At 47.8% G+C, this 27,901-nt stretch overlaps 3 protein-coding genes across 3 annotated transcripts; all 3 read left to right on the top strand.

The window, feature by feature from the left end:
• Positions 1 to 2,481: 2,481 nt before the first annotated feature.
• On the top strand, positions 2,482 to 6,754 carry LOC129457089 (uncharacterized). Its single transcript, XM_055228918.1, has 5 exons — positions 2,482 to 2,539; positions 3,349 to 3,385; positions 4,142 to 4,591; positions 5,298 to 5,624; positions 6,375 to 6,754. Exons 2-5 carry the CDS (start codon positions 3,355 to 3,357, stop codon positions 6,722 to 6,724), a joined length of 1,158 nt encoding a protein of 385 aa, XP_055084893.1. The 5' UTR covers positions 2,482 to 2,539; positions 3,349 to 3,354; the 3' UTR covers positions 6,725 to 6,754.
• A 2,593-nt stretch (positions 6,755 to 9,347) lies between these two features.
• Positions 9,348 to 19,432, top strand: zgc:92594 (uncharacterized protein LOC436996 homolog). The gene is made up of 10 exons (XM_033983951.2): positions 9,348 to 9,628; positions 10,985 to 11,510; positions 11,583 to 11,778; positions 12,448 to 12,556; positions 14,321 to 14,416; positions 15,452 to 15,685; positions 16,818 to 16,840; positions 17,313 to 17,461; positions 17,675 to 17,823; positions 18,009 to 19,432. Exons 2-10 carry the CDS (start codon positions 11,105 to 11,107, stop codon positions 18,135 to 18,137), a joined length of 1,491 nt encoding a protein of 496 aa, XP_033839842.1. The 5' UTR covers positions 9,348 to 9,628; positions 10,985 to 11,104; the 3' UTR covers positions 18,138 to 19,432.
• A 365-nt stretch (positions 19,433 to 19,797) lies between these two features.
• On the top strand, positions 19,798 to 27,220 carry mrpl48 (mitochondrial ribosomal protein L48). Its single transcript, XM_033983952.2, has 8 exons — positions 19,798 to 19,925; positions 20,548 to 20,603; positions 20,673 to 20,704; positions 20,810 to 20,898; positions 21,940 to 22,109; positions 24,222 to 24,324; positions 26,282 to 26,371; positions 27,058 to 27,220. The coding sequence occupies exons 1-8, from the start codon at positions 19,905 to 19,907 to the stop codon at positions 27,133 to 27,135; spliced, it is 639 nt and encodes a 212-aa protein (XP_033839843.1). The 5' UTR covers positions 19,798 to 19,904; the 3' UTR covers positions 27,136 to 27,220.
• The last annotated feature ends 681 nt before the right edge of the window (positions 27,221 to 27,901 follow it).

The following is a 27,901-nucleotide window of genomic DNA, read 5'->3' on the forward strand; positions in this document are numbered from 1 at the left end:
TGACACACACTGACACAGACTGAACACACACTGAACACACACTGACACACCCCGACACACACTGACACACACTGTGACACACACTGACACACACAGACACACACCGACACACACTGACACACACTGACACACACTGACACACACTGAACACACACTGACACACCCCGACACACACTGACACACACTGACACACACTGACACACACAGACACACACTGACACACACTGACACACACTGACACAGACTGAACACACACTGACACACACAGACACACACTGACACACACTGACACACACAGACACAGACTGAACACACACTGACACAGACTGAACACACACTGAACACACACTGACACACCCCGACACACACTGACACACACTGTGACACACACAGACACACACTGACACACACAGACACACACTGAACACACACTGACACACACTGAACACACACTGACACACACTGACACACACTGAACACACACTGACACACCCCGACACACCCCGACACACACTGTGACACACACAACCAGGACTAAACCAGAACTAAACCAGGTCTAAACCAGGTCTAAACCAGGTCCAAACCAGGTCTAAACCAGGTCTAAACCAGGTCTAAACCCGGTCTAAACCAGGTCTAAACCAGGTCTAAACCAGGTCTAAACCAGGTCTAAACCAGGTCTAAACCCGGTCTAAACCAGGTCTAAACCAGGTCTAAACCAGGTCTAAACCAGGTCTAACACACAGACACACACTGACACACACTGAACACACACTGACACACACAGACACACACAGACACAGACTGACACACACTGACACAGACTGAACACACACTGAACACACACTGACACACCCCGACACACACTGACACACACTGTGACACACACTGACACACACAGACACACACCGACACACACTGACACACACTGACACACACTGAACACACACTGACACACCCCGACACACACTGACACACACTGACACACACTGACACACACAGACACACACTGACACACACTGACACACACTGACACACACTGACACACACTGACACACACAGACACAGACTGACACACACTGACACACACAGACACACACAGACACACACTGACACACACAGACACACACTGACACACACTGACACACACTGACACACACTGACACACACAGACACAGACTGACACACACTGACACACACAGACACACACAGACACACACTGACACACACTGACACACAGACACACACAGACCACACACAGACACAGACTGACACACACAGACACACACAGACACAGACTGACACACACTGACACACACTGACACACACTGAGACACACAGACACACACAGACACACACTGACACACACAGACACACACTGACACACACTGAATACACACAGACACAGACTGACACACACTGACACACACTGACACACACAGACACACACAGACACACACTGACACACACAGACACACACTGACACACACTGAATACACACAGACACACACAGACACACACTGACACACACAGACACACACTGACACACACTGACCACACACTGACACACACTGACACACACCGACACACACTGACACACACAGACACAGACTGAACACACACTGAACACACACTGACACACACTGACACACACTGACACACACAGACACACACTGACACACACTGACACACACAGACACAGACTGAACACACACTGACACACACTGACACACACTGACACACCCCGACACACACAGACACACACTGACCACACACTGACACACACTGACACACACAGACACAGACTGACACACACTGACACACACTGACACACACTGACACACACAGACACAGACTGACACACACTGACACACACTGACACACACTGACACAGACTGACACACACTGACACACACAGACACACACTGACACACACTGACACACACAGACACAGACTGACACACACTGACACACACTGACACACACAGACACACACTGACACACACTGACACACACAGACACAGACTGACACACACTGACACACACTGACACACACAGACACACACTGACACACACTGACACACACTGACACACACAGAGGTCACTTTAAAGAGCTGGGCGTCAGAGGAGGAGGATCATTCATTAAGTTGTACATTGCTGTGGCTCAGTGACGCCCTCTGGAGGGGTCAGTGGGGGGTCAGTGGGCGGTCAGTGTGGTCAGAGGGGTCAGAGGTCACTGTGGTCAGGACTTTGGGGCGGAGTCTTGTATTTGCATGTGTTTGATTTGCATGTTTCCTCTGCAGAGTCGACGTCGCTGTTTTTCCGTTAGTCAAAACAAACATTTTCATATTTGAAGAACAGAGGCTTTATGTTCAGACGGGTATAAATATGAACCAGGACAGAGCCAGAGAGCCACGGAGCCACGGAGAGAGAGCCACAGAGCCACAGAGTCACAGAGAGAGAGCCAGAGAGCCACGGAGAGAGAGAGAGCCAGAGAGAGAGAGCCACGGAGCCACAGAGAGAGAGCCACAGACAGCAGCAGGTGAGTGCCTCTTGTACGCAAATGTACTTATATAAAGACACTTATGTACACATACTTATATACATGTACTTTTATATGTACTTATATACATGTACTTTTATATGTACTTATATACATGTACTTTTATATGTACTTATATACATGTACTTTTATATGTACTTATATACATGTACTTTTATATGTACTTATATACATGTACTTTTATATGTACTTATATACATGTACTTTTATATGTACTTATATACATGTACTTTTATATGTACTTATATACATGTGCAGTACTGGATTCTGCAGAGCTTCAAACTGTTGAGAAAAATACAGTAAAAGTATTTTCCACGCTCGGGTCCAGAGGCCCCGGGGGCTCGGGTCCAGAGGGCCCCGGGGGCTCGGGTCCAGAGGCCCCGGGGGCTCGGGTCCAGAGGCCCCGGGGGCTCGGGTCCAGAGGCCCCCGGAGCTTGAGGGTTCTACAGTTTCTTTGCTGTTCCTTCTGTTTTCTGGGCTGGTCTGATGTTTTTCCTGGATCTGCTGCTCCAGTTTTGGGGGTCTCTATGACCACGGGCTCCACTGAGGCCTTCACCTTCCAGACCTTCTCCAGTTCTTCTTTGAGCCCCTGTGTTTCTCTAGTTCCTCATGTTTTTTTTCCTGATGTTCTCTTGGTTCTTTGCTCTGTTGTTTCTCCACAGTGTTGGTCCGTTCTGTCTGTATCTGTCCCACAGGATCTTGGCTCATTCTCCACGACCTTTGGAGGTGTTTCCACCTTGACCTTGTATAGATATGGTAAAGTCTCATCTATATTTTATATGTTTCAGGAGAAGATGGAGGCTGTTTTCCAGATGCTTGTCTTTGGTGAGTCTCTTCTTCATTCACATAAAAATGATTCAGGTTTGACATAAAAATCTGAAACACTGAGTCAATGAAATAAAAATCATGTCACGCACAGAACGTGACGTTTTATAGCCTCTTTAAGTAGGCTCCTTTAAGTAGGCTCCTTCGTAGGTCTGCCTCTTTAAGTAGGCTCCTTCGTAGGTCTGCCTCTTTAAGTAGGCTCCTTCGTAGACCTGCCTCTTTAAGTAGGCTCCTTCATAGACCTGCCTCTTTAAGTAGGCTCCTTCGTAGACCTGCCTCTTTAAGTAGGCTCCTTCATAGACCTGCCTCTTTAGTTTTTCTTGTCGTGTTTCAAATGTGCAGCACAAAATCGACCTCATTCAACAGATGCATTTTATATTAATCATGTTTTGTGCCTAAAGCTGCGATCACTTCTGTGACGTTTAGACCTGGTCTGAGTCCTGATGTAGACCCGGTTTGGTCCTGATGTAGACCCGGTTTGGTCCTGATGTAGACCTGGTTTGGTCCTGATGTAGACCTGGTTTGGTCCTGATGTAGACCTGGTTTAGTTTCGTCCGTCTGATCCACAGGCCGTGTCTGGACTCAAAGTGTGGGAGTTTTACTGTGTGATGGTGATGTCCTTTTCTATGTCTGTAGGTCTGATCTCTGTAGGTCACATCTCTGTAGGTCAGAGCTGTGCAGGTCAGAGCTGTGCAGGTCAGAGCTGTGCAGGTCAGAGCTGTGCAGGTCAGAGCTGTGCAGGTCAGAGCTGTGCAGGTCAGACGTCTGTTTCAGTGCCTGAAGACCCTGTGTACCACCTCATCAAAGAAAAGAAGACATGGTCTGAAGCTCAGGATTACTGCAGGAAGAACCACACTGACCTGGCCACAGTCCACCACATGAGGGACCTGGAGAGACTGAAGAGGACTGCAGCAGGCGGAGGAGCAGGCGGAGGAGCAGGCGGAGGAGCAGGAGGAGGAGCAGGCGGAGGAGCAGACGTGTGGATTGGACTTTATCAAACCAGTGAGCTCTTGGTAAACAGGACGTGGCTCTGGTCTCATCCTGATGTCAAGTTCAATGTAACTGAGGCAAAGTGGAAAAGAGACGAGCCGACAGACAAAAACAACCACTCTTATTCCACCGCTTCACGTGAAAACTGCGTTTTTAGCAACGGCGCCTGGACGGACTCGGGCTGTGGACACACTCGCTGTTTCATCTGCTACAACGGTGAGGTCCTGACACACACACTGACACTGAGATCTATGGAGAGCACAGACTGTGTAAAGAAGTGACTGAGTGAGTGTTACGTCACCACAGCTTCAGCTCCAAATGAAGCTCATCGAGGCCAGAGCAGGTGTAGAGACCTCGAGTGTCATAGCAACCAAAGAGCCAATCAGGAGCGAGGCTGATGAAGGTAACGCCCCTTCCCACTGGTTTAACAGGGAGCGGGCGCTTAGCAACACTGTCAATCAAACCTGTTGCTAACGCTAACAGGAGCGACCTCGGGGACAGAAGGACCTGATGTGTCTGTTATTAATGTTCAGATCTTGATTTACAGACACAATAGTGAAATAAAAACCCCAGGATCATGTAGAGGGTTAATACGAACATTTAAGACCAGAATGAGTCTGAAGCAGCAGAGACAGAGAGAGAGTCGATGGAGCAGGAAGTGCACCATGATCACTTCCTGTTTGGAACACGGCGGCTCGCAGGTTCGCTATGTCCATTTAAATATACAGTCTATGGTGTAGAGATGACCCAGTCATGGTAAAAACACATATTTTTTCAGGTATATTGAGAATTAAATCACCTGCAAGATGGACATGTTTAATGCCATATGGTGGAACATTCCAGGAAATAATATCAAGCAGGTTACAATGAATATGGGAGGTTAAAGGTCGTCTCTAGTAAACTGGATGCTCTCGTTCCACAGACTCGTCCAAGGCTGCTTTTACTTACACCAACAGCGCAAACTGGACCCAGGCCCAGACGTTCTGCAGACAGAACCACACTGACCTCCTCAGTGGAGCTGAGCAGTTACACCTGAGGAACACGTCTGGTGACTGCTGGATCGGACTGTTCAGAGACACCTGGGGCTGGTCAGACGGCAGCGAGTCTTCAGTGAGAGCGTGGGACCAATGGGACCAGGTTTTATTAAGTCATCCAGACAAAAATGAGAAACGATGTGTGACCCTGAGAGCAGACGGCAAAATGCAGATGGAATACTGCAACAAGAACAAACACTTCATCTGTTATGACGGTAAGCTAACGTGCTAACATGCTAACACATGCAGTATCGCAGACGGGCGTGGCACTGGAGGGTCAAAGGTTCTTTTACCAGGGCCCCAGGCCTCAGGGGCCCCTCACACAGTCTGTACAATAAACTTTAGACAACATGATGATTAGCCAGGGCCCAGAAGGTGGCGCTATACCCCTGAGCAGCTTAGACACATATTTTCATTTTGCCTGTAATTCCATGACTGTTACCGAGCAACCACAACGTAAACAAGGTCCAACACTGAAACTCGGTCTGATCAGACCAGTAAAAGTCTTTTATTAAGTCAGTGTTTAAACTGTCATAGACCAGATTGGAGTTTACAGTAATGCTAACAACAACTGCCATGCAAACAGTGCACTTACTGTTTTTCAGACAGTAAGACCCTTTATAATTAGACACAGACAGTGGACATGGAAAAATCATACGTACAAATGGTGATAAAAGTCTTTAAAGCTGCACTATGTCACTTTTTAGGTGGAGGGTCAGCCATCTGTTTAAATCCAGGGAGATGGTATTGTTTTGCCTTGGCCAAATGACAGGTCAGGTCTAAGGAGAGGCAAGCCCTGAGAATGCAGCAAAGCTGAACAAATACAAAACGGATAAGGGGATAATGGATAATACCATAAAGGCAAAACAAACATTTCCATGGAGACAAGCAGGTGGCCTGTTCTACACTAGAAAAGTTACAGAATATCCCTTTAAAGTATTTAAGTGTTTGCTATGTCCACACAGAGCTCCTCGTCCTGGTGAAAGAAAACAAAACCTTTGAGGAGGCTCTGCACCACTGCAGACGACACTACCGCGACCTGGCCTGGTTCACCGACCGTGATCACCTGAAGAAAATGACGCATCAGAGAGCCAAGATGGCCGACAGCGACGCCGTGTGGGTGGGGCTGCACTACAGCTGCTTTCTGGAGGCTTGGATCTGGGTGAACGGTCACTACGTCTCTGACAAGAATGAGAACTGGAAAGTTCATGGAGAGAGTGAGTGTGGAGAGGATGGAGCCGTGGAGCGAGGAGACGATCACCAGTGGGTCAAGAGGAAGTCCTGGGAAAAACTCAACTTCATATGTGTGCGCTGAAACAGACTCAGCTTCATGTGTGTGTGTGTGTGTGTGTGCGCTGAAACAGACTCAGCTTCATGTGTGTGTGTGTGTGTGTGTGCGCTGAAACAGACTCAGCTTCATGTGTGTGTGTGTGTGTGCGCTGAAACAGACTCAGCTTCGTGTGTGTGTGTGTGTGCTGAAACAGACTCAGCTTCGTGTGTGTGTGTGTGTGCTGAAACAGACTCAGCTTCATGTGTGTGTGTGTGTGTGTGTGTGCTGAAACAGACAAACTCAGCTTCATGTGTGTGTGTGTGCTGAAACAGACTCAGCTTCATGTGTGTGTGTGTGTGTGTGTGTGTGTGTGTGTGTGTGTGTGTGTGCTGAAACAGACTCAGCTTCATGTGTGTGTGTGTGTGTGCTGAAACAGACTCAGCTTCATGTGTGTGTGTGTGCTGAAACAGACAAACTCAGTATCTCTTGTTTGTTGTTTGTGCGGGTGTATCTCTTGTTTGTTGTTTGTGCGGGTGTATCTCTTGTTTGTTGTTTGTGCGGGTGTATCTCTTGTTTGTTGTTTGTGCGGGTGTATCTCTTGTTTGTTGTTTGTGCGGGTGTATCTCTTGTTTGTTGTTTGTGTGGGTGTATCTCTTGTTTGTTGTTTGTGCGGGTGTATCTCTTGTTTGTTGTTTGTACGGGTGTATCTCTTGTTTGTTGTTTGTGCGGGTGTATCTCTTGTTTGTTGTTTGTGCGGGTGTATCTCTTGTTTGTTGTTTGTGCGGGTGTATCTCTTGTTTGTTGTTTGTGCGGGTGTATCTCTTGTTTGTTGTTTGTGCGGGTGTATCTCTTGTTTGTTGTTTGTGCGGGTGTATCTCTTGTTTGTTGTTTGTGTGGGTGTATCTCTTGTTTGTTAGTGGCCTCGAGCCACTTGGACTAAACTGTTTTTCTTGTCCGATTGTTTTGATGGTATAAATACACTGTTGTATGTTCACTCGTCAGCAGAGGGCGACACTCTGTCAGGGACAACACTCTTTGACGACTGTGCACAATCGATTCAATAAACCAGACTCTTTGATTCAAGATGTCTCTGTTGATTTTATATTTTTAAGGTTTTTACTATTGGAAATTCCACAACAGCACTGAAACACACAAACTCAGCTTCATGTGTGTGTGTGTGCTGAAACACACAAACTCAGCTTCATGTGTGTGTGTGTGCTGAAACAGACTCAGCTTCATGTGTGTGTGTGTGCTGAAACAGACAAACTCAGCTTCATGTGTGCGCGCTGAAACAGACAAACTCAGCTTCATGTGTGTGTGCTGAAACAGACAAACTCAGCTTCATGTGTGTGTGTGTGTGTGTGTGTGTGCGCTGAAACAGACAAACTCAGCTTCATGTGTGTGTGTGTGCTGAAACAGACAAACTCAGCTTCATGTGTGTGTGCTGAAACAGACAAACTCAGCTTCATGTGTGTGCGCGCTGAAACAGACAAACTCAGCTTCATGTGTGTGTGTGTGTGTGCTGAAACAGACTCAGCTTCATGTGTGTGCGCGCTGAAACAAACTCAGCTTCATGTGTGTGTGCTGAAACAGACAAACTCAGCTTCATGTGTGTGTGTGTGCTGAAACAGACTCAGCTTCATGTGTGTGTGTGTGCTGAAACAGACAAACTCAGCTTCATGTGTGTGTGTGTGCTGAAACAGACAAACTCAGCTTCATGTGTGTGTGCTGAAACAGACAAACTCAGCTTCATGTGTGTGTGTGTGTGTGTGTGTGTGCGCTGAAACAGACAAACTCAGCTTCATGTGTGTGTGTGTGCTGAAACAAACTCAGCTTCATGTGTGTGTGTGTGCTGAAACAGACAAACTCAGCTTCATGTGTGTGCGCGCTGAAACAGACAAACTCAGCTTCATGTGTGTGTGTGTGTGTGCTGAAACAGACTCAGCTTCATGTGTGTGCGCGCTGAAACAAACTCAGCTTCATGTGTGTGTGCTGAAACAGACAAACTCAGCTTCATGTGTGTGTGCTGAAACAGACAAACTCAGCTTCATGTGTGTGTGTGTGTGTGTGTGTGTGTGCGCTGAAACACACAAACTCAGCTTCATGTGTGTGCGCTGAAACAGACTCAGCTTCATGTGTGTGCGCTGAAACAGACTCAGCTTCATGTGTGTCTTATATCTGTCTAAACGGAGGAGCTAACTTCACTGAAGCTGAATATCAGGCAGTGTCCAGACCAGTTTCTGACCAGAACTGAAGAAGCGTCTCGGATCAGCAGTGAAACGTCTTCACTCTGAAACTTTCTGCGCAGTGACAGATTAGAGTTTGTGTTTGGTCAGATCTGGACTGAGGGACACGTTTTTCTGTGTGGACTGTAAACAGTTAAAACCCGGGGTCACGTGGTTAACGTGGGTCACGTGGTTCACGGCGTCGTGCGTCACTCCGTCGCCATCTTTGCGTCCAGGCGTCAGTGGGATATTTCTGTGACTGTGATTTTTTCTTCTTTTAAAAGTCGTCACGTACATTTACAAACCGCCTCTGAACAAGTGTGAAATAAAACTGTGCACACGTACAAATACACTCATTCTGTGATTTTATTTTCATATTTGAAGCTGTTCTCTGTGTGGACATAAAACACTGGCGGTGAACGGCGGTGCTCGGGTCACGTACGGCCTTTGAACGTCACATCCCGCATCAACCGCCGCTTCTGACACAAATGTGGAACAAACGAGAAAAACACGAGAAAAACACGAGAAAAACACCAGAGAACGAGCCGCGACTGGAACATGAGGCTCTGTCCTGACCCTGAGCCGGACACAGCGGACACAACGGCCACCGACACCGCCTAGAAACTGGACACAAGCCGCACACAGGAGCCGGACACAGGAGCCGGACACAGGAGCCGGACACAGGAGCCGGACACAGGAGCCGGAGCATCGTGAGCCGCAGAGGGTGAGCTGTGAACGGCTCTGATTCTGACTCTGAGTCCTTCAGTTTAACAGATTTAACCGCAGAGTTTAACCTGGAGCCATGTTTAAAGTGAGAGATGTGCTCATGTCTCAAATCAGGTGGAAATCTTCAGTAACTGTTTATTTCATTGAGCTGATGTAGTTTCACTTTCATTTTTCCCTTAAGAAAAAAAAAAAAAAAAACATGAATAAATTAAATGTTTTATTTTGAAATGCTGGGACATTATTAGATCAAATTAAATATAATATAATGTATATAATATAATGTATATATTAATAATATAATCTATAATAACACACTGTATGTTCCCCTTTAAAAACTGTGACTCAAAGATACTTAAAATGTTTAAATTAGAATAAATAAAAACATAAACGTGTCTGAGCTCAGTTATAGTGAAACTAACAATTCAATAATCCAGTGTAAAGCTTTACAGCCTGTATTATTGATCTGTTTGGTTGTCATGGATCCTGCAGAGACGTAAACAAATGTAAACAAATCAACTTTTATTTGGATGTTTGTCTTTCACCTCGTGTGACCTGGTTTATCTCCTTACATGGAAAAACAGGTACAAAGCTCCTCCTCCTGCTCCTCCTGCTCCTCCTCCTCCTGCTTCTCCTTCTGCTCCTCCTCTTCCTCCTCCTCCTCTTCCTCCTCCTCCTGCTCCTCCTCCTGCTCCTCCTCCTCCTGCTCCTCCTTCTGCTCCTCCTCTTCCTCCTCCTCCTCTTCCTCCTCCTCCTGCTCCTCCTGCTCCTCCTTCTGCTCCTCCTCTTCCTCCTCCTCCTGCTCCTCCTCCTGCTCCTCCTCTCTCGTTTCATTATCAAATGTCCAGGGGCAAAAGTGGAACGTGACAAAGTTAAAGTAAAAAGTACAGTACTTCAGTATCTGTAGTACTTTTACTTGCGTACCTTGGAGAGTAGGTGTGTCAGATGCCCTCCCTGTGTGTCAGATGCCCTCCCTGTGTGTCAGATTGTGTCAGATGCCCTCCCTGTGTGTCAGATGCCCTCCCTGTGTGTCAGATGCCCTCCCTGTGTGTCAGATTGTGTCAGATGCCCTCCCTGTGTGTCAGATGCCCTCCCTGTGTGTCAGATGCCCTCCCTGTGTGTCAGATGCCCTCCCTGTGTGTCAGATGCCCTCCCTGTGTGTCAGATTGTGTCAGATGCCCTCCCTGTGTGATCCTTGTGTCAGTTCAGTTTCTTTTTCTCAGTTCTTCTGGTTAAAATGTGACTTTGAACATTTTATTAAAACATAAATTGACAGACATTTTTTCCCAAATTGTTCAGCTCTACTTTTAAAGGTCTAAGTTGAAACACCTCCTGTTTTTTTTGTTTTTTTTTCCAGGTGACGCAGGTGACTCCGCCCACACGTGGACCTGTGGGTTTCGCTGTAGAATATTTTCAGCTGAATATTATTGGCGTTCGTGGTTTCTTGGCGTCTCGTTCCTTGTTTTGTGGCTGGACCATGGCCTCGGGTCAGTCCAGCGTCCTGCAGGAGGAGCTCACGTGTCCAGTGTGTTTGGACTTGTACCGTGACCCACATTTACTCCCCTGTGGACACAACTTCTGCAAAACCTGCCTGGACCGCCTCAAACGGCAAGCGGACAGAGGCCGTTTCAGATGCCCGGAATGTCGCGACAGTCACCGGTGTAACTCCGCCTTCCAGAAAAACTTCAAACTGGCGAACATCGCCGACGACTACCGGCACAGGCGGAGACAAAGCGCGTCTACGGCGGCCGGTTGCAAATCTCGAGAGGGCGTCTTATGTCAGGGCGCGGCGCAGGCCAGGGCCGTCAGCGCCTCTGTGCCCTGTGACTACTGCCCCCCGGTGGCAGCAGAGGCCGGCGGCGCAGAGGGGGCAGAGGGGGCAGGTAATCGATAATGTTTTCATGAGGTCACGATATACAACTATACCATTGTAAGAGTGTTGTGCCGCCCTCTAGGGGCAGCTTCCTCTCAGGACGCCGCAGATCCAGGTAAAGGTTTTGCCGTGAAAACGTGTTTGAAGTGTGAAGTGTCCATGTGTCAGGAGCACGTCCGGCCTCACCTGGAGCTGCCTGCGTTTAAAGAGCACCCGCTGTCTGACCCCCTGAACGACCTCTGGAGGAGGAAGTGCCCCGACCACGATGAGCTCTACAGGTAACGCTGCAGTTACACATTACGGAGGCCACACGGGGGTTTGGCGGGTGTAGTGTCTTGCTCGAGGGCACAGCGGCAGTATGCACTGGTTGAACATGATATGAATATAAGTGAGTGTTGATTCTCAGGAAAACGCTCCATAAGCCTTTTGTAATAGCCTGGCACAGCCAGACTGAAATTACAGCTCTAATGATTCAGGAACCAATACACACGCTTCATTAAACCAGATCATTTCCATTTCTGCCTCAAGGGGGGGCTGTGCTGAAGAAGGACCTTTATGAGTTTGAAAACAGCTTAAAGTGCAGAGTCAGAGTGGAGATTCCACAGAGGAATAAAATGAACACTACTGTGTCATAAGAGACTGTCCAGGAACGACTTCACATCAGTCTGTTATTGATATCATCATGTCTGTTTGAGGTCCATGCTTCTGTGTGTTTGAGGTCCATCTTTATGAGGTCCATGCTTCTGTGTGTTTGAGGTCCATCTTTATGAGGTCCATGCTTCTATGTGTTTGAGGTCCATCTTTATGAGGGCCATGCTTCTATGTGTTTGAGGTCCATCTTTATGAGGTCCATGCTTCTATGTGTTTGAGGTCCATGCTTCTATCTGTTTGAGGTCCATCTTTATGAGGTCCATGTGTCTGAGGTCCTGACTGTGTCTCTGTTTCAGATATTACTGCCTGGATGATAAGGTGTGTGTGTGTAACGCCTGCACCATCGAGGGAGGACACTCAGGCCACACCATCAAAACCCTGAAGAACACCATGAAAGATCTGAAGGTCCACACCTTTACACTCACACCATGAAAGATCTGAAGGTCCACACCTTTACACTCACACCATGAAAGATCTGAAGGTCCACACCTTTACACTCACACCATGAAAGATCTGAAGGTCCACACCTTTACACTCACAGTTTAGTTTGAAGTTCACGTTTGGTTTGGTTCAGCTTCATTTTAGTTTGAAGTTCACTGGTTTCTGTCTGAAACTTTTGGCTGAGGCTTTGTTCTGTGCAGAGTCTGGAAAGGTCAACAATAACAGAGAATGTGGAGCCTCTTTTGTTCAAACCATTCTCTCATTTTTAGAAGTTTAAAAGTTTCTAGTTAAAGGAAAATAGGTAGGACTAAAGCGGGACTAACGCGGGACTAACGCGGGACTAACGCGGGACTAACGCGGGACTAACGCGGGACTAACGCGGGACTAACGCGGGACTAACGCGGGACTAACGCGGGACTAACGCGGGACTATTTCAGAATTATTGATATTGTTGGACTGAACCATGAACAAACCAGAGAAACAACAGAACAAAAGTCTAGGCAGCAGTCTAAGCAGGGACTCCCAGACTTCCCTCACCCCAGACACGTCCTCCAGCTCCTCCGGTGGGATCCCAAGGTGTTTCCAGGCCAGAGAGACATAGTCCCTCCTGGATCTTCCCCGGGGCCTCCTCCCGGTGGGACATGCCCAGAACACCTCCCTAGGGAGGCGTCCAGGAGGCATCCTGAGCAGATGCCCGAGCCTCAGCTGCTCCTCTCAAAGTGGAGGACCGTGTGACCGAGCTCCTCACCCTATCCCTAAGGGTGCGCCCGACCACTCTGCGGAGGAAACCCATTTCAGCCGCTTGTATCCGCGACCTTGTCCTTTCGGTCATTACCCAAAGCTCATGACCATAGGTGAGGGTAGGAACGTAGATTGAGGTAAATCCAGAGCTTCGCCTTTGGGCTCAGCTCCTTCTTCACCACAACGGACTGATACAGCGACCGCATCACTGCAGACGCTGAACAAGACCCCGAGATACTTGAACTCCTCCACTTGAGGCAAAGACTCTCCACCCACCCGGAGAGAGCAAACCACCTTTTTCCGGTCGAGAATCATGGCCTCAGATTTGGAGGAGCTGATTCTCATCCCAGCCACTTCACACTCGGCTGCAAACCGCCCCAGTGCTGCAGGTCCTGGCTCGAAGAAGCATCAGGACAACATCATCTGCAAACAGCAGAGATGAAATCCTGTGGTCCCCAAACCAGGCCCCCTCCGGCCCCTGAACCAGACCCCCTCCGGCCCCTGAACCAGACCCCCTCCGGCCCCTGGCTGCACCTAGAAATTCTGTCCATAAATATAATGAACAGAACCGGTGACAAAGGGCAGCCCTGAGTCCAACATGCACCGGGAACAGGTCTGACTTACTGCCGGCAATGAACACAGCTCCTGCTCCGGTCATACAGGGACCGGACAGCCCTTAGCAAAGGGCCCCGGACCCCATACTCCCAGAGCACCCCCCAAAGGACACCACGAGGGACACGGTCGAATGTCTTCTCCAGATCCACAAAACACATGTGGACTGTGGCAAACTCCCATGAGCCTCGAGGACCCGATGGAGAGTATAGAGCTGGACCAGTCAGATTAAAGTTTTCATAATTCCAAATACAGTAGAATCACTGGACTGTGATGAGTCTGTGGCTGTAGGCTAATGTGCTAATATGCTAATGTGCTAATGTGCTAATGTCAGATTAGTGCTGCGCTGATGCTAATCTGCTTCACTGTTCTCAGATGAGTCTGGATAAACAGATGTACAGAGTGGAGCGCAAGTTCAGCCTGGCAGAGAAGAAACTCCAAGAACAGAGGGAGAAAGAACGACAGAACAAGGTATGAACGACAGAACAAGGTATGAAAAGAACGACAGAACAAGGTACGAAAAGAACGACAGAACAAGGTACGAAAAGAACGACAGAACAAGGTACGAAAAGAACGACAGAACAAGGTACGAAAAGAACGACAGAACAAGGTACGAACGACTGAGGTTGTGGAGCTGGATTGAGTATAATATAAATGTAATAATGTCTGTGTTTATGTCTGACACGGCTCTCAGCTCTCTCAGCTGTTGGCTCTCTCGTGGCTCTCTCTTGGCTCTCTCGTGGCTCTTTCTCACTGCTCTCAGCTCTCTCGTGGCTCTCTCGTGGCTCTCTCTCAGCTGTTGGCTCTCTCGTGGCTCTCTCTCAGCTGTTGGCTCTCTCGTGGCTCTCTCTCACGGCTCTCAGCTCTCTCAGCTGTTGGCTCTCTCGTGGCTCTCTCGTGGCTCTTTCTCACTGCTCTCAGCTCTCTCTTGGCTCTCTCGTGGCTCTCTCTCAGCTGTTGGCTCTCTCGTGGCTCTCTCTCACGGCTCTCAGCTCTCTCAGCTGTTGGCTTTCTTGTGGCTCTCTCGTGGCTCTCTCTCACGGCTCTCAGCTCTCTCAGCTGTTGGCTCTCTCGTGGCTCTCTCTTGGCTCTCTCGTGGCTCTTTCTCACTGCTCTCAGCTCTCTCGTGGCTCTCTCTCAGCTGTTGGCTCTCTCGTGGCTCTCTCTCAGCTGTTGGCTCTCTCGTGGCTCTCTCTCACGGCTCTCAGCTCTCTCTCACGGCTCTCAGCTCTCTCTCACGGCTCTCAGCTCTCTCTCACGGCTCTCAGCTCTCTCTCACGGCTCTCAGCTCTCTCTTGGCTCTCTCGTGGCTCTCTCACAGCTGTTGGCTCTCTCGTGGCTCTCTCTCACGGCTCTCAGCTCTCTCAGCTGTTGGCTCTCTCGTGGCTCTCTCTCAGCTGTTGGCTCTCTCGTGGCTCTCTCTCAGCTGTTGGCTCTCTCGTGGCTCTCTCTCAGCTGTTGGCTCTCTCGTGGCTCTCTCTCACGGCTCTCAGCTCTCTCTCACAGAGGTTCATCGAGGAGTCGGACCAGAGCCTGACTCGACTGGAGGAGGAGCTAAAGGTCAAAGTGCAGTGTTTCATCATCCGTTTGAGGCAGTGCAGTCGGACGCACTGGGACACGAACGGCCCCGCCATCCAAAAGAACGTGTCCAGGATCGGACAGGACCAGGCCCGACTACAGGAAGTCCGCTGTGGCCTGGAGGGCCTGCTGCAGGAGAGCGACCCCTTCAGGTTCATCCAGGTAAGGCTGACGAGGCCTGTAGTCGCTAAGTACTCCATCTGGACTAAAGACACGTGCAAGACTCCACCTGCAGGGGGAGCTCATGCAAAAACTACTATTTATGTGGAAAAAAGTACTTACTCACTCCTCCTTTCTGCTGGTGTCTCCTTAACATCTAAACAACGATTATTCCACTGATACTCCAGACCTAAACATCACACGAGAGAATAAACACCACCAGAACATCACACGAGAGAATAAACACCTCCAGAACATCACGCGAGAGAATAAACACCACCAGAACATCACACGAGAGAATAAACACCTCCAGAACATCACACGAGAGAATAAACACCTCCAGAACATCACACGAGAGAATAAACACCTCCAGAACATCACACGAGAGAATAAACACCTCCAGAACATCACGCGAGAGAATAAACACCTCCAGAACATCACACGAGAGAATAAACACCTCCAGAACATCACACGAGAGAATAAACACCTCCAGAACATCACGCGAGAGAATAAACACCTCCAGAACATCACACGAGAGAATAAACACCTCCAGAACATCACGCGAGAGAATAAACACCTCCAGAACATCACACGAGAGAATAAACACCTCCAGAACATCACGCGAGAGAATAAACACCTCCAGAACATCACAGGAGAGAATAAACACCTCCAGAACATCACACGAGAGAATAAACACCTCCAGAACATCACAGGAGAGAATAAACACCTCCAGAACGTCATTTACACCAGTTTAGTCGTTTGTTGTTCATAAATATCAGTTACATAAGAGTTTGTGCTGATTCTCACGCGTCCTGGAAAATGACTCGGGTCAAATGTCCTGAAAATCACTTTTGTCTTTGAAAATGTCTCCACACTTTGTTTTGCTGTTTATTTGATGTCAGATGAATGTAAACTATTACAGATAAAATCCACCAAACTGCAGGAAAGTACAGATTTTGTGTGTCTTTCATCTTAACCTTAAGCCTCGGTCCACACACACACACCCCTACATACACACCCCTACACACCCCCATACACACACACGCACACACACACCCTGTATATTTAGATGTTCTTCCTGTGCTTTATGTTTAATGTGTCTTTGACAAACTGATGTTTTTGTTTGTTATTTCAGGCTTACAAGACGACAGGAAAACAGTAAGTCTGTCACTTCTACATTTAAACATCTGTAAGAACATGTTCATGTCCGTGTTCATGTCCGTGTTTAAGTCCGTGTTCAAGTCCGTGTTCAAGTCCGTGTTCAAGTCCGTGTTCAAGTCCGTGTTCAAGTCCGTGTTCAAGTCCGTGTTTAAGTCCGTGTTCACGTCCGTGTTCACGTCTGTGTTCACGTCCGTGTTCACGTCCGTGTTCAAGTCCGTGTTCAAGTCCGTGTTCAAGTCCGTGTTCAAGTCCGTGTTCAAGTCCGTGTTTAAGTCCGTGTTCACGTCCGTGTTCACGTCTGTGTTCACGTCCGTGTTCACGTCCGTGTTCACGTCCGTGTTCAAGTCCGTGTTCAAGTCCGTGTTCAAGTCCGTGTTCAAGTCCGTGTTCAAGTCCGTGTTCAAGTCCGTGTTCAAGTCCGTGTTTAAGTCCGTGTTCAGGTCCGTGTTTAAGTCCGTGTTCTGTGAAGGTGCCGTCGTCAGCTGCGTAAGGACCTGTTCTACCCGGAGTACGTCGACATGGAGACGGAGGTGCTGGGCGTCATGATGGAGGACGAGATGAGGAAGTTCCTGGACCAAGAACTGCCCTGCCACATCACAGCAGCCATCAACTCCCTCTGTGAGACAAACGGGGTCAAACGGGGTCAAACAGGGGTCAAACAGGGGTCAAACAGGGGTCAAACAGGGGTCAAACGGGGTCAAACAGGGGTCAAACAGGGGTCAAACAGGGGTCAAACAAGGGTCAAACAGGGTCAAACAAGGGTCAAATGGGGTCAAACTGGGATACAAACACACACACATCATGAGTGTGACCTGACTGTCACTTCTGCAGGTTACTTTTCAGACCTGGAGGAGGAAGAGGAGGAGGCAGAAGGAAACGAGGAAGATGCCGCAGAGGAGGACGACGATGATGAAGATGATTTTCTGGACGACAGCAGCGAAGAAGAGATGAGGAGCGAAGGAGAGGAAGAAGAGGAGGAGGTGAGGAGAGAGAGGAAGAGAAGGAGGAGAGGGGATGAGGAGGTGAGGAGAGGAGAGAAGAAGAGGAGGAGGTAATGAGAGGGAAGAGAGGAAGAACAGTGAAGGACAGCGAGAGGAAGAGGAAGGAGACGGGCAGAAAAGTGACATAATGCACCTTTAAAGTTGTTGTCATTTCTTGCTCATAGGACGAGGAGGGACAGGACCAGAGTGACCTGGGAGACGACACCTACAGCGTCAACCTCGAGGAGGAAGAGGAGGAGGAGGAGGAGGAGGAGGAAGAAGAGGAGGATGCAGAGATCGTGAGAGGAGTGTGACAAACGACTCAAACTGGACTCGTTTTGCACTTCCAACGTGATGATGTCATCACATTCTCTGAACACAGACGAGGTCACCGGGGTCACCGGGGTCAAGGTCCAAGCGCCGCGTGAAACGGACCTCTCTCTCTCTCTCTCTCTCTCTCTCTCTCTCTCTCAGTCACACAGACCCCTCTCTTTCTTTCTTTCTCTCTGTCACACAGACCCCTCTCTTTCTTTCTCTCTCTCTCTCTTTCTCTTTCTCTCTCTTTCTTTCTCTCTCTCTCAGTCACACAGACCCCTCTCTTTCTTTCTCTCTCTCTCTCTCTCTCTCTCTCTCTCTTTCTTTCTCTCTTTCACACAGACATTTCTTCATCTGACGTTGTAGAATGTAAAGAACGTGCTGTGTGTGTTTGAGCTCAGTTGGAAACAAACATCTGCAAAATGAAGCCCACAGACTCTTGAGGAATCTCTTTTTTGCCGTGGTATTTGGAGGCGGAGTCTTTTTGAATGTTCTGTGGCGTTTCCTCAGCCTCTGCCTCGCCGGACTCCTGCCCACGTGAACTGCTGCAAACATCAAGGTGCTTTACCACAAACACAGGACACGTGGGACTCTACACTGGAAGAATGTTTTGTTTAACAGTTTGAAAATTGTTGCATTTTTAAAGGAGAAATACTTAATTTTTGGATGTATTTTGAAAAATTGCTCTGCTTCTTATTTAAATGATGTTCTGTAGCATTTTACGCATGTGTTTTTCACTGGTACAAGCTTAATGCATGACTTGAATCTAAAAATGAGAAAGATTGTGACTCATTTTAAAGGTGCACTGCGTAACTTTTGTCCCGGAAAGTCTGTCGCCTGCTTGTCTTCTTAGAGATGTCATTGCTTTGTTTGTAATGTTCCACAGTATGACTTTAAACCTGTTTATCTCCACGGACAACAAGCCGCTTACCTGCTCACAGTAAAGAATGTGAATTATTGTCACACTCTGGAACATTCCAAGCAATAGCATTTTTATGGAAACAAGCAGGTGGCCAGAAAAGTTACGTAGTGCAACTTTAAACATCTAAAATGCAAGCCAAAGAATGCGCGCCCCAAACTCATGTTCTTGGCATGTTGTTGATTTGTGCTTGAACCTGTGGCGTTCTGAGCCTATGCACAGTTCACTCAATAGAAGAACTTTGTTTATTCCAGGTGATGGCGTCTCGCACTTTATACCAGAAAATGTACAAACAGTTTGAATGTAACGCAGTTCTGACGAGAGTGATTTTGTGAAGGATAGAAAAGGTAAATAAACACGTCTGTGAAATGATCAGTGGTGTAAGTGGTGGCTACATGAAATATTCATACATTTATCTTGATTTGATACGTTTTACGTTTTTTATTGCTTACATCCTACATCATTTGACTTCTTACTGGATCCAATGTTTATTTTTTCCTTATATCAAGTAAAATGTCCTGTAAGAGAGTAGAACACAGCTCTAAACACTGGCAGTGTAGTTAATTAGAAATGTACATAATAAAACGAAGTCATGTAAGTACTGTACATTTTCCTTTAAAAAAAAAAGAAGCTTAATATATTTATCTTTTTGTTTTTTCTCGTAAACAAATAGCGGAACCATTGTTAGCCGGGCCAACACGGGGACGATTACTGGTGACGGACCTATTTCCGGTCCTGACTTCCGGTGTCAGTTTTAAGCTCACGTTTTTCATTTTTTGATTTTTCTCCTGAAAACCAACGAAGCCTAATTTATATTTGTGTTGTCCGATCTGGACAGATCCGCAGCATGAATCCTGTGTTTAGAAAGGTACGACACATTTGGCCTTGTATTTGTCCTCAAAGGTCAAACATTTATGTTTTTACATTTTATTACATTATGTTCATTATAGACAGTTATATATTTTGAACGTGATTAAACGCATGTGGTTAGTTTTGTGTAGTTGTTCATGTTTAGTGTTTACTGTGCTGTGTTCATAGACTTTATATAAATGTGTGTTTACTGACAGTTTATATAAATGTGTGTTTACTGACAGTTTATATAAATGTGTGTTTACTGACAGTTTATATAAATGTGTGTTTACTGACAGTTTATATAAATGTGTGTTTACTGACAGTTTATATAAATGTGTGTTTACTGACAGTTTATATAAATGTGTGTTTACTGACAGTTTATATAAATGTGTGTTTACTGACAGTTTATATAAATGTGTGTTCTTCTTTGGTTATTTCAGTTTGTGTATTGTGCAGATCTATCATTAGAGCTTTAATAAGATCTTATAATAGTTCCAGTTTAACTTATGCATATTTTAAAGGTGCACTATGTCACTTTTCGAGTACAAGGTCCACCAGCTGCTTTTCTCTATGGAGATGAATTTTCCACAGTGTGGCATTAACTATATCTGACTGTTCCTTCATGTGTTTTCTTTAAGCTACCATCTGTTCTGACACACGCGCTGGTCTTGGACAAAGCTGCTTCATCATGTCGGTGAGTTTTGTCCCTGTTTTGTTCTGAGATCAAATGTTTTATATGAAGTTCCATTGTGTTCCACCGCAGGGCGCTGCCACGGACTCAACACGGCGTTTGGGGTAAGATCTTGTTTATCTTCCTTTTCTAATGACCTCCAATAAAGAAAATAACAATAAAACACATTCACATGTGCATTTGTTCAAAACAGTTTATGTTTTGAACAGGAGGAAGTGTTACCGTGGACACCAGGCAGTACAAGGGAATGCCCACTCACACCATCGGAAAGTGGAAATATCTGTTACCCAAAGAGGCAGTAAGTCACTCCGACAAAATGAAACTTAAAAAAATCAACTAACAGAATCCTGGGATTAAGCAAGTGAACAAATAGGCAAATAATAATAATAATTATTAAATAGGCCTGTAATGATAATTAATGATGTAATGATAAGGATTTGTATCCAAAATCAGAGACTAGAACATTTAAATCAATATTTATTATATGTTCTTCCACTGGCAGCATCTCTGTGAACATTAGAACATTAGAACATTAGAACATTATAGATCCTGTGTCTGAGTTCACGTTAGAACGTTAGAATTGTATAAATCATTATAATGTCAGCTGCTTTTGCACATTCTACATTATGGAGTTTTATTTTATTTCATGTTTTAGGCAGTAACTAGTTCCAAAGCAAGGGATTACTGGAACTAGTTACATTACTGTATTACTAAAAAAGTAATCTGGTTACAATTGAAAATTGAGTAATTAGATTACAGTTACTTGGCCTAGTAACTTTTAGTTACTTTTTCCTGCCAAAACTGTTTAATTCACAGCAGTGTGTCGTGAAACTGAAGGATAAACGTGATGTTCTGATGATCAGAACCAAAACAACAAACACTGGTTTAAGGAGGAGCCTCTGTCCAAAGTGAACTTCTACGTTTGATTATTACTATAACATGAGTAACAGGAGTAAAGAGGCTAATTACTCTGATCAGATCCAGTATTTGTACTTTTACACAGAAATGTGGTTTCAGGAGGATTTGGAGGCAAAACATCAGTTGGTAAAAGTCTTCAGCATTTAGTTTATCTTGATATTTTATGAAATGATAAATTAAACATTACACAAAACTGAACATTACACAAAACTGAACATTACACAAAACTGAACATTACACAAAACTGAACATTACATAAAACTGAACATTACACAAAACTGAACATTACACTAAACTGAACATTACACAAAACTGAACATTACACAAAACTGAACATTACACAAAACTGAACATTACACAAAACTGAACATTACACTAAACTGAACATTACACTAAACTGAACATTGTGTCTTATTTTCAGCCTAAGAAGAAGAAGGACAAGCAGCAGATGAAGCAGGTCGTCATGGCGACGCAGACGGCGTACGGGACTCTGAACGTCAAAGTGTCTGGCTTCGACATGACACTGGTGGAACACTACGCCCAGTACATCCACCGCCTCTGTGACTGGCTCAGCGTCAGCGTCACAGAGAGGTCAGTTTAAAGAGTCTCTCTGTGACCGGCTCAGCGTCAGTGGACTCAGTTTGAGAAACACCACATTTATATATTTGTATTGTGTGACATATTTATTACTACTTCTTTTCTATTGATCTACATTTTGTGAGCGCCCCCTAGAGCCCGTCCAGGTACAAGTACCTCCATTTGAGAAACACAGCTCTGTCACCAACATGATAAAACCATGATCCACATCGGTTAAATCACATTCTGTATCACTGCTCTGCTGCCGTCCATGACATCGCCATAGCAACGTGTAAACAAGCGCTCGGCTGCTCTGAGAAGAACGAAGGGACGGTCTTCATTTATAAAACACTGACATAACTCATATCTGAGACGTTTACGTGGGAACAGTGAACAAAAAGACTGCTCTGTTTAATACTTATTACACTGGTAGAGCACCAGCGCCATCTGGTGGTACAAACATGTCAGTTTTTCCCCTCTTCCCCTGGTTTAGACCTGGTTTAGTCCTGGTTTAGACCTGGTTTAGACCTGGTTTAGACCTGGTTTAGACCTGGTTTAGACCTGGTTTAGACCTGGTTTAGACCTGGTTTAGTCCTGGTTTAGACCTGGTTTAGACCTGGTTTAGTCCTGGTTTAGACCTGGTTTAGTCCTGGTTTAGACCTGGTTTAGACCTGGTTTAGACCTGGTTTAGACCTGGTTTAGTCCTGGTTTAGACCTGGTTTAGACCTGGTTTAGTCCTGGTTTAGTCCTGGTTTAGACCTGGTTTAGTCCTGGTTTAGACCTGGTTTAGTCCTGGTTTAGACCTGGTTTAGTTCTGGTTTAGTCCTGATTTAGACCTGGTTTAGTCCTGGTTTAGTCCTGGTTTAGTCCTGGTTTAGACCTGGTTTAGTCCTGGTTTAGTCCTGGTTTAGACCTGGTTTAGACCTGGTTTAGACCTGGTTTAGTCCTGGTTTAGACCTGGTTTAGACCTGGTTTAGTCCTGGTTTAGTCCTGGTTTAGTCCTGGTTTAGTCCTGGTTCAGTCCTGGTTTAGACCTGGTTTAGTCCTGGTTCAGTCCTGGTTCAGTCCTGGTTCAGTCCTGGTTTAGTCCTGGTTCAGTCCTGGTTTAGACCTGGTTTAGTCCTGGTTTAGTCCTGGTTCAGTCCTGGTTTAGACCTGGTTTAGTCCTGGTTTAGTCCTGGTTTAGTCCTGGTTTAGTCCTGGTTTAGTCCTGGTTCAGTCCTGGTTTAGACCTGGTTTAGACCTGGTTTAGTCCTGGTTCAGTCCTGGTTTAGACCTGGTTTAGTCCTGGTTTAGTCCTGGTTTAGTCCTGGTTTAGTCCTGGTTCAGTCCTGGTTTAGACCTGGTTTAGTCCTGGTTTAGTCCTGGTTTAGTCCTGGTTCAGTCCTGGTTCAGTCCTGGTTCAGTCCTGGTTCAGTCCTGGTTCAGTCCTGGTTCAGTCCTGGTTCAGTCCTGGTTCAGTCCTGGTTCAGTCCTGGTTCAGTCCTGGTTTAGTCCTGGTTTAGTCCTGGTTTAGTCCTGGTTCAGTCCTGGTTTAGTCCTGGTTCAGTCCTGGTTCAGTCCTGGTTCAGTCCTGGTTCAGTCCTGGTTCAGTCCTGGTTTAGTCCTGGTTCAGTCCTGGTTTAGTCCTGGTTTAGTCCTGGTTCAGTCCTGGTTTAGACCTGGTTTAGACCTGGTTTAGTCCTGGTTCAGTCCTGGTTTAGACCTGGTTTAGTCCTGGTTTAGTCCTGGTTTAGTCCTGGTTTAGTCCTGGTTCAGTCCTGGTTTAGACCTGGTTTAGTCCTGGTTTAGTCCTGGTTTAGTCCTGGTTCAGTCCTGGTTTAGTCCTGGTTCAGTCCTGGTTCAGTCCTGGTTCAGTCCTGGTTCAGTCCTGGTTCAGTCCTGGTTCAGTCCTGGTTTAGTCCTGGTTCAGTCCTGGTGTAGTCCTGGTTTAGTCCTGGTTCAGTCCTGGTTCAGTCCTGGTTCAGTCCTGGTTTAGACCTGGTTTAGTCCTGGTTTAGTCCTGGTTCAGTCCTGGTTCAGTCCTGGTTTAGTCCTGGTTCAGTCCTGGTGTAGTCCTGGTTTAGTCCTGGTTCAGTCCTGGTTCAGTCCTGGTTTAGTCCTGATCGTCCTACATGTTGTTTTCAGTTATGCTCTGCCGACCAAAACCACAGAAGTTTCGTTGATGCAGGACCAGGGCACAAAGATGTTCGTCGACGCCGTTTTAAAGACGCACAAGCGAGTCGTACAGGTCCACCTCTCTAACCCTCTCCCTTCTCTCCATCTCTCACTCTCTCCCTCTTCTCTCTCTCTCTCTCCCCCTCTTCTCCCCCTCTTGTCTCTCTCTCTCCCTCCTCTCCCTCTTCTTCTCTCCCTCTTCCCCTCTTCTCCCCCTCCTCTCTCTCTCCCCCTCTCCCTCTTCTCCCCCTCTTCTCTCTCTCTCCCCCTCTCCCTCTTCTCCCCCTCTTCTCTCTCTCTCTCTCCCTCCTCTCCCTCTTCTTCTCTCCCTCTTCCCCTCTTCTCTCCCTCTTCTCCCCTCCCCCTCTTCTCCCCCTCTTCTCTCTCTCTCCCCCTCTTCTCTCTCTCTCCCCCTCTTCTCTCTCTCTCCCCCTCTTCTCTCTATCTCTCTCTCCCTCTTCTCCCCCTCTTCTCTCTATCTCTCTCTCCCTCTTCTCCCCCTCTTCTCTCTCTCTCTCTCTCTCTCTCCCTCTTCTCTCTCTCTCCCCCTCTTCTCTCTCTTTCTCCCCCTCTTCTCTCTCTCTCCCCCTCTTCTCTCTCTCTCCCTCTTCTCCCCCTCCTCTCTCTCTCCCTCTTCTCACCCCTCTTCTCTCTCTCTCTCTCCCTCTTCTCCCCCTCTTCTCTCTCTCTCCCCCTCTTCTCTCTATCTCTCTCTCCCTCTTCTCTCCCTCCTCTCTCTCCCCCCTTCTCCCCCTCTCCCTCTTCTCCCCCTCTTCTCTCTCTCTCCCCCTCTCCCTCTTCTCCCCCTCTTCTCTCTCTCTCTCCCTCCTCTCCCTCTTCTTCTCTCCCTCTTCCCCTCTTCTCTCCCTCTTCTCCCCCTCTCCCTCTTCTCCCCCTCTCCCTCTTCTCCCCCTCTCCCTCTTCTCCCCCTCCTCTCTCTCTCTCTTCTCCCCCTCTTCTCTCTCTCTCCCCCTCTTCTCTCTCTCTCCCCCTCTTCTCTCTATCTCTCTCTCCCTCTTCTCTCTATCTCTCTCTCCCTCTTCTCCTCCTCTTCTCTCTCTCTCCCCCTCTTCTCTCTCTCTCTCTCCCCCTCTTCTCCCCCTCTTCTCTCTCTCTCCCCCTCTTCTCTCTCTCTCCCCCTCTTCTCTCTCTCTCCCCCTCTTCTCTCTATCTCTCTCTCCCTCTTCTCTCTATCTCTCTCTCCCTCTTCTCCTCCTCTTCTCTCTCTCTCCCCCTCTTCTCTCTCTCTCTCTCCCCCTCTTCTCCCCCTCCTCTCTCTCTCCCTCTTCTCCCCCTCTTCTCTCTCTCTCTCTCTCCCTCTTCTCCTCTTCTCTCTCTCTCCCCCTCTTCTCTCTCTCTCTCCCTCTTCTCCTCTTCTCTCTCTCTCCCCCTCTTCTCTCTCTCTCCCCCTCTTCTCTCTCTCTCTCCCTCTTCTCCTCTTCTCTCTCTCTCCCCCTCTTCTCTCCCTCCTCTCTCTCTCTCCCTCTTCTCCCCCTCCTCTCTCTCTCCCTCTTCTCCTCCTCTTCTCTCTCTCTCCCTCTTCTCTCTCTTTCTCCCCCTCTTCTCTCTCTCTCCCCCTCTTCTCTCTCTCTCTCTCCCTCTTCTCCCCCTCTTCTCTCTCTCTCTCTCCCTCTTCCCCTCTTCTCTCTATCTCTCTCCCTCTTCTCTCTCTCTCCCTCTTCTCCCCCTCTTCTCTCTCTCTCTCTCTCTCCCTCTTCCCCTCTTCTCTCTATCTCTCTCCCTCTTCTCTCTCTCTCCCTCTTCTCCCCCTCCTCTCTCTCTCCCTCTTCTCCCCCTCCTCTCTCTCCCCCTCTTCTCTCTCTCTCTCCCCCTCTTCTCCCCCTCCTCTCTCTCTCCCTCTTCCCCTCTTCTCTCTATCTCTCTCCCTCTTCTCTCTCTCTCCCTCTTCTCCCCCTCTTCTCTCTCCCTCTCTCTCCCCCTCTTCTCTCTCTCTCTCTCTCCCTCTTCTCCTCCTCTCTCTCTCTCTTCCTCTTCTCTCTTAAATATAAACGACACATTGTCTTTTCCAGGTGGACAGTCTGACGGCGTCTCTTTGTCCCGTTTTTCTTGACATTCTTCTTAAAAATCAGCCTGAGGGAGTTCATCTGTCCATCACAGAGGTGAGAGCGAGGGACCAGGGGACATGTCCCTCAAACTCAGACCAGGAGACATGTCCCTCAAACTCAGACCAGGAGACATGTCCCTCAAACTCAGACCAGGACGTGTCCCTCAAACTCAGACCAGGAGACATGTCCCTCAAACTCAGACCTGGAGACATGTCCCTCAAACTCAGACCAGGAGACATGTCCCTCAAACTCAGACCAGGAGACATGTCCCTCAAACTCAGACCAGGAGACATGTCCCTCAAACTCAGACCAGGAGACATGTCCCTCAAACTCAGACCAGGAGACATGTCCCTCAAACTCAGACCAGGAGACATGTCCCTCAAACTCAGACCAGGAGACATGTCCCTCAAACTCAGACCAGGAGACATGTCCCTCAAACTCAGACCAGGAGACATGTCCCTCAAACTCAGACCAGGACATGTCCCTCAAACTCAGACCTGGAGTTGTGTTTTGTTTCATTCACATGCTTGAGTCACTTTATTATTAGTCACATCTCCAAAAGTTCAAAATGCTCTGGTCCACCTTGTGATGTCATCAAGTGGGAGTAGCTCCTTTGCAGTTTTGTGTTAAACGTGTGAATGAAACAAAAGCTCCAGGTCTGTTTGTGACGAGGAAACAGATCAGAGTCTTATTTGCTTTAAACACATGTCCTTACTGGTCTTTTGTATATTTTCCTGCAGCATTCCGAGGCAGACTTCCAGGCTCGGTTCAAGGCCCGTCCGGAGCTCGAGGGGCTGATGGCTCAGATGGGGCACTGACCCAAAACCATCAGATGTTTGTACAGAAAGACTCTTATATTTGTGTCACAGTTTGAACTCAAGGAAATAAACCGCATTGTTCCAAAGTAAAGCTGTTTGTCTGGTTCTTTGAGACCCACACAGACCGGAGCGCGGCTGCGGATTAAGAGACCGGAGCGCGGCTGCGGATTAAGAGACCGGAGCGCGGCTGCGGATTAAGAGACCGGAGCGCGGCTGCGGATTAAGAGACCGGAGCATTAAGAGACCGGAGCGCGCCTGCGGATTAAGAGACCGGAGCGCGCCTGCGGATTAAGAGACCGGAGCGCGCCTGCGGATTAAGAGACCGGAGCGCGGCTGCGGATTAAGAGACCGGAGCGCGGCTGCGGATTAAGAGACCGGAGCGCGGCTGCGGATTAAGAGACCGGAGCGCGGCTGCGGATTAAGAGACCGGAGCGCGGCTGCGGATTAAGAGACCGGAGCGCGCCTGCGGATTAAGAGACCGGAGCGCGCCTGCGGATTAAGAGACCGGAGCATTAAGAGACCGGAGCGCGCCTGCGGATTAAGAGACCGGAGCGCGCCTGCGGATTAAGAGACCGGAGCGCGGCTGCGGATTAAGAGACCGGAGCGCGGCTGCGGATTAAGAGACCGGAGCGCGGCTGCGGATTAAGAGACCGGAGCGCGGCTGCGGATTAAGAGACCGGAGCGCGGCTGCGGATTAAGAGACCGGAGCGCGGCTGCGGATTAAGAGACCGGAGCGCGGCTGCGGATTAAGAGACCGGAGCGCGCC

This window comes from Periophthalmus magnuspinnatus, chromosome 18 (genome assembly GCF_009829125.3).
Source record: "Periophthalmus magnuspinnatus isolate fPerMag1 chromosome 18, fPerMag1.2.pri, whole genome shotgun sequence".
Taxonomy (NCBI): domain Eukaryota; kingdom Metazoa; phylum Chordata; class Actinopteri; order Gobiiformes; family Gobiidae; genus Periophthalmus; species Periophthalmus magnuspinnatus.